At 35.6% G+C, this 6,756-nt stretch overlaps 1 protein-coding gene across 4 annotated transcripts in view; it reads right to left on the bottom strand.

Moving 5' to 3' along the window:
- Positions 1–1,237: 1,237 nt before the first annotated feature.
- Positions 1,238–6,756, bottom strand: part of rcor3 (REST corepressor 3) — a 64,840-nt gene continuing 59,321 nt past the window's right edge. For 2 of the 4 annotated variants that reach the window (XM_015392302.1, XM_015392305.1), the window contains 2 exons: positions 6,080–6,321; positions 1,238–5,857 (listed from right to left, as the gene is read on the bottom strand). In XM_015392302.1, the coding sequence (XP_015247788.1) occupies positions 5,486–5,857; positions 6,080–6,321 (614 nt within the window). In that variant the 3' untranslated portion in view covers positions 1,238–5,485. The remainder of the gene's footprint in view (positions 5,858–6,079; positions 6,322–6,756) is intronic. The other 2 variants (XM_015392304.1, XM_015392303.1) reach the window with 2 other exon arrangements.

The raw sequence follows: 6,756 nt of genomic DNA, 5'->3' as shown, positions 1-6,756 counted from the left end.
AACAAGTCCTTATTCTTCATAAATTGGTTTAAAAGAGATATCAATCACATCCTTAATCTTTGACTGTACTGGCAATATGCTTTCTTATGAGTGCTTCATGTCCTTCTATAGTTTTCCTGTTCCCTTCAGAGAATTTAACAAGATAATTAATGCTATCCCTAAAAAGATATTTCAACTTGTAAAAAGTCACTTGAGTTACTGTAAATTTACGAAAACTCTACCCACTCTCATATTGGAAGGAATTAACCTAACAGACAGAAGATGTAACAATAGACACATACGCCAGTGCTTTCAAAGAAAAAACTTTATCACACCTAGAGGTAAATTTTATTGGCGTACCCATACTGATAGCATAAACTGGAGAAGAGCCTGGCTCTTACCTCATAAATACTCTATTTCTAACAAAGCCAAAGATATACATTTTAAAATCTTACATAATATATACCCTGTAAACTGTATTATTGCTAGATTTATGGACATAAGTGACTCATGTACGTTTTGTAAAAGAACTTCAGAAACGACTTTGCATTTATTTTTTAGTTGTGATGAATCCCAAAAATTTTGGAGTGACATTGAATCTTTTTTTTTTTCCATTCAACTAAAATTGTATGCACACTAACTCTCAAAGATGTTATCTGCTATTACTATAACTCTGAACATCGTGACTTTGAACATATGCTTCATTTTATTATCATATATGCAAAATTTTTCATTTACAAACAAAAATGTGCAAACTCGATTCCTAACATTACTCACTTTCTCTTAGAGTTGAACTCTCTGATTGCATCCCTCAAACTGATTAAAAATAAAAAGAACATGTTTCTTGATAACTATAGAAAACACTTCCTTATATTTAACAACTTTTTTTTTATTATTATTTAACACTTGTCATTTGTATTTTATTGACTTTATTGACTGTTTCAAATTATTTTTCCTTTTAATGTTTTTTTTCTTGTCTAGTTCAATTATTGTGTAACTCTTGTGCAAGTCTTTATATCTCCCCCTCTGATGTGCTGTCCCTTAATACAAAACCTGTTTGTTTTGTACATTTGTTCAATAAAGTTTATTAATAATAAAAAATAAAAAAAAAGTAACAGGCAGCCCGGGCCACAGCCGGCTACGCTCTACACCTTCTATTCATTCGGCGAGCTAATCTGAGTTTAGTTTGTGCCTTCAACTTGTTGCCCATAGGAAAACGTTACTTGGATATAACCTAACGGAATATCTTCAGAACAGCTCCAAATGGCACAAAACTAATATGGGTGAGTAGAACATGATGTAATAATGTAAAATCAAGGGCCCAATGTAAAAAAAAACGGCATTCCTCTTTAAGGTAAGAAGGCCAAAGTGGCCTCCGTTCAACCTGAAAGATCCTCAACATAATAAGCAAACCTATCTTATGAAGAATTAAACAACTTTATACAAAATATTTATTGATAACTATTAATTCCAACTCCAGAAAGAGGAAATTTTGTGGCTTTACAGCAAAGGTCAAACTTATAATGAAAAAAATTACCTTCTATATGATTCCAGTAAATATAGACGTGATATGTGACACGTGTAAAAACAAAATTAATTACAAGCATTTTTTCCATAATAACATTACATGAAGTCCAAAACAGAAATTGGTTCCCAGTTTCTTTGTATATACATACAAAAGAGAGGATGATAAAAAAAAAAATAAAAGAGAGCAACAATAACATTTTGCTTACATAAAAAAAATGTTTGACTTTACTTTTTTTTTTATAAAAAAAAAAAAACAGATCCACAGGATTTCAGTTAACCTTAAGCATTTTCAAGATTGGTACAGTAACTGATGGATTTAGCAGACTGTAGCAAAGGTCTATTTGGACTGATAGAATCCTACTGATTCTATCTTGCTAAAAGTTAATGTTCAATAATCAATCCTCTACAGGGTGGAAATATACATAAAAGAAATGTTATTCTGCTACATTTAACTCATCCCTTAGGGAGCAATGGGCAGCTTGCAGTGGCCAGAGAACAATGTGGGGTTTAGGATCCTCCTTAAGGACCAATAGTGACAGTTTGAGGAGTTTGAAAAAGGTACTTGTAACTATTTTAGAAGGCTGCGTAGTTAGCTTAACTTTTTAACCACAAGCCACCTTCTTCTATCCTTTGTCAGCAAATTACAAAACAAAGATAAGACATGTTTATTATGCTACTTATAAAAGAAATTAATCAAAATGTTGGAGATATTGTTCTAAATAAATTCCATCAGGGGGATTTATGTTTATTTCATTTGCGAATCATATGAGCAAGTATGTAATACACAGTTAAGAGTGGGATTAACCCACTGTTCAGTAGGATCCTTAATAGAGAAAGAAATTATAAATAATTAACAGACAAAAAATCACATACACAAAAAACATTTTATACTTCTGCCAAAATCTTATATCAGTGTCCAATGGTTATAACAATACAACAGTATGTACAAAAAACTCAAGGTTAAGGGAAGGTCTGGTATGAAGGAAGTATATATTCCTTCATTCAGAGGTTTTATCTGATAAATACCTAGTCTAAAATTATTTAACTTTAATCTTAAACAATGTTACTACTTGTTTGACCATTTTCACGACACGTCACTTCATCATAATCTTCAGGATCTATCAAGATTTCCATTTAAGCTTGTTAGCTTTTCTGCAAACAGGAAAACGTAAATAGGATGAAGTTGACTCCTCTAATAAAATAAGAAATTTGGATTGATTGCTCTTGTCAACATAGATATTTATGAAACCACCAAACAGACATAGGAAAAATGCATCGGAGGAAATTACTGGCCAGTAATTGGTGATAAGACCAGTTCCAACTGTATGATTGAGCCCATTTTGTATGCAACACTGTGTACACCTTAAGGCAAACGCACTTCAGATTTGTTTGAGAATGAAAGGCTAAAGCACCTACCATCGGTCATTTTATATGTTCTTTACATGGCTTATGTGGATGTTACATAAGGATGTTATTTCCTTATCAAGCTATAGAGATGAATGAATACTGGTCTATACATAAGCATACTGCATTCACCAAAGAAAAAAACATCTGACAGCTTATCTCATAATTACGGGATCAGTATCTTGTAATTCTGAGATCTTTTCTCAAAATTACAAGATAAAATGTAATAATTATGAGATAATATCTCATAATTACGAGTTTCTGATATCCTAATTATGAGATCCTGACCTGAATGTTATGAGCTCTTATCTCATAATTATGAAACAAGATGTCATAAATATGACATAATATGTCATATTTAGGAGATCAGGAAGGACAGTCATGGCATTGCTGAGCTAAGCTACGTGAAACGTGAACAATATGTGGATTGTCGGATTTAATATGCTTTTATTTTCTTTTAGGTTTTGCTGGGAAATACTGAGTTTCCTCGATGTGGATGGAATTAGCTTTAGTTTGTCACTATTGCGCATATACCTTAACCTAGGATTTTCTAGGCGAAAAAGCACACTCTACTCTGAGTTGCTCGAAGTCAAACTGTTCCTGCAGGAGCATTTAAACCAGTATGGGATGCTTCATGGCTATAGATTAATGCATCTGAAATGCATTCAAGCTGGCTTAGTGGTGTTCAAAGGAACTGTTCGATACCTGGTCAAAAATCCTTCGTCAAGTAGTACAGCTGAGGCTTCAATATTGTCTAAGACGACGTCTCTACAGAAACCCAGGTCCCAACTTCATGTGGCATGTTGATTCATACGAAAAACTAAAACCATACAGAATCTGTATTAATGGAGCTGTTAAAGGATTTTGGCATATGGTCATATGGCTGCAGTACCACAGGTAGTATTCAAAGGGTTATACCTGGGTACTTTAATGATAAAGTGGAAATCAGAAGCGCAACTCCGATGCAAATCAGGTCAGACCTGGGTACAGAGAACTTTTCAGTGGAACAGATGCAGATATTTTTAAGAATTAATCATGAAGACCCCTTTTCTGAGAGATGTTACATTACTGGCTTAAGTAATAATAACCAAATATATAGATAAGATCTTTTAATTAGGAGATATCTCCTCATTATTATGATAAGATCTCTTAATTACCAGATACTGATCTCGTAGTTACGAGATCTTATCTTGTAATTATGAGATCGTAATTATTAGATTGCAATAAGTTTCCATAGGTCTATGTATGCTTGGGCTTTTTCCTGATTCATAAATAAAAAATTCAGATCCCTCCCACATAGTGTTTCAAAGAAGTACATGTACATAACCAAGCTCCATCTTATATTAGAGATTTGATTGTTCTATATGTTTCAAACAAATCATTGTGGGTTTACTAGTAGAACGGTAGCAAGGGTTTTAGTTATCTGGCTCCTGTCCTTTGGAATGAACTACCAGTTTTAATCAATGAGGCAAACACCCTTTCTACTTTTAAGGCAAAGCTTAATACCTTTCTTTTTGATTGAAGTTTATATTTATAGTGGCGCAGGTTATCCAGAGCTATCTCCATAATTATGCTGCTATAGGCTTAGACTATTGGAGGACATAGGGACCCCTTTTCAATCGTTTAATTGAATCTTTATCCCCTATTCTGCAGTATCTAGCACTAGTATTTAGTAGTTTAACCTGTAACTTTATGCTATCTGTTTTTCTAGTCAAAGTAGCTTTATCTCGTCTGATCCTTTTTGGCAGTGATGTCGTCCTGGAGGTAAATATCAGCTTGGCTGCTGCAGTCAACACCTTTGATTAAAGATAGAGTTGGGCCTGTTTTTCACTGTTTAGCTCTTTTTTAAATCTTAGACATAGCTATGTGCTCAGCTTTAACTCTGGCTAAAAGTATGTGTTCTCTTTCATCCCTTTGACATTAAAACTGCCTCCGAGCTCAAACTCCTAGACAGAGCCCCTTATGGAGCTAATTTACCATAACCTTTTTTTAACATGTTCAGTATTTCTGTATCAGTGCTTCTACTATTCTTTTGTATGTCTGCTTTTGTCTCCTTGAACAGAAGGAGCCTGGTATTGCAGGAGGGAATTTTTCCACTCTGCTGTCACTACATGCTTGCTTAGTTTGTGGGATGGCAGTGTAATCAGCAACAAAATCAAAACAGATATCTACTGTTGCCACATGCATATCCAGTCTGTCCTGCAAGTCAATGACTCAAGGCGTTCAGCTGGTTTTCATTGGCCAGAAAACTTTTTACCAATCTGACTGTATGATCTGTCACTTTATAGCAGAATTGTCTTTGTGTGAAGGCTGTGTTGTGACTACCGGTATATGAGTAAACTTAATTGAATTGAATCAAACCATGTCACAATAATCAAACAGAGGCTGCATTCAAGATCAGTGGAAAAGACATTTCACTTCAGATTCCAATATTGGAAATAAAACAACAATGTCTGAATGATGTTTTTTAACTTTTTTGTAATACAGTATTTTGGTACAATTAAAATGTCAGTGCTATTAAGATTGATGTTGTACACCTCCACTCACTGAGAAGTTGACTCTAAGACATCTGAAGTTATTGGAGAGAAGAGGATGAAGCTGTGTCTGACAGGCCGCACGGCTGCTGGTTGGAGCTCTGGGCTGGATCCACAGTGTTATTGCCAAGGTTTACAGGAGTAGGGCGAGGGTTGAGGCGTGGTGGCATGGCGTTGGAGGGACGGATAAGAGGTGGGGGTTGCTGTAGGGTGGTTCGAGGTTGCAGAAAGCGAGCCTGTTGTTGGAGCGGCGGTGGCTGGCGATGTAGTGAAGGTGTGGCTGGCAGAGAGGGCCTCAGGAGTGGTGGGGGCTGGTGGAGAGAGGAGGACGGAGCATTGGAGGTCACAGGATTTTGAATGGAAGAACAAGAGGAGGCAGTGGCAGGAGACGCACCTGAAGAAGTAACCTGACCCTGTAGATAAGATAAGGCAGAGCAACAACCTATATAAAACAATTCCAAGTTTGAGGCTATATAAGATCCTGAAAGGATATTAATGAATCTAAGGGAACTTATAAAAGATTTAAATAGCTTGAATCATTATTGTGAAGTTTGTTGGGTTTGATAGTATGCACAAAAAACTATAAAATACATAGGGAAATACAGGGCTCTAATCTGAACATGCAAAGGTCTCACCTCTTCATCCTCCTCATCAGTGCTCTTCGTTGAAGGGGTGGTTGAACTGTTCTTTCCCTCTTCACTTGAAGTGGTTTCTCCATTTTGAGGCCGAGTTCCTTGCTCTGCCTCCCACTCCAGCAGTACCTCCTCCAGGTTGAACCGACGACGGTAGTTCACAAAGAAGTTTTTCACCTGTCCCACCGTTTTGTTACCTATGACATCAGCAATGGCCTGAAAGTTTTTGCCGTACTTCCTGACTCCTAAAAAGATGGAACAATTTGCCAAAATGATCATCAACACAGGGTAATATGATTTCTCTGGCTTAACAACCAAAAAAATTACATTTAAAACTTCTCCTATCCTTACAAATATAAGGTGGAAATGCCTGTAAAACTGATGTAGTTAAAAACGTGATATGTGTAAAAAATAAACACAAGAATTAATATGACTCCTCCATGACCCAGACTGGTGTTTTGTGGGCCTTTTCTACACAGTTCCAAATAACTGACCCAGCACCTCCAGGTTAGGCAGTGTGTTAAAAGCTAGTTTGATGATTAAAGAAACTGATAGATCTCTTTTTTCCAACCACATATTTGAAGAAAGGAAAACTTTTAAAGAAAGAAACATGGGTGTGGCATGGGATCTCCGAGAGGCATATATATATATATATATATATATATATATATATATATATA

Source organism: Cyprinodon variegatus, unplaced genomic scaffold (assembly GCF_000732505.1).
Source record: "Cyprinodon variegatus isolate N-32 unplaced genomic scaffold, C_variegatus-1.0 Scaffold585, whole genome shotgun sequence".
Lineage (NCBI taxonomy): Eukaryota > Metazoa > Chordata > Actinopteri > Cyprinodontiformes > Cyprinodontidae > Cyprinodon > Cyprinodon variegatus.
The sequence above is the reverse complement of the archived record's forward strand: the minus strand, read 5'-3'. Positions and strand labels throughout refer to the sequence as shown.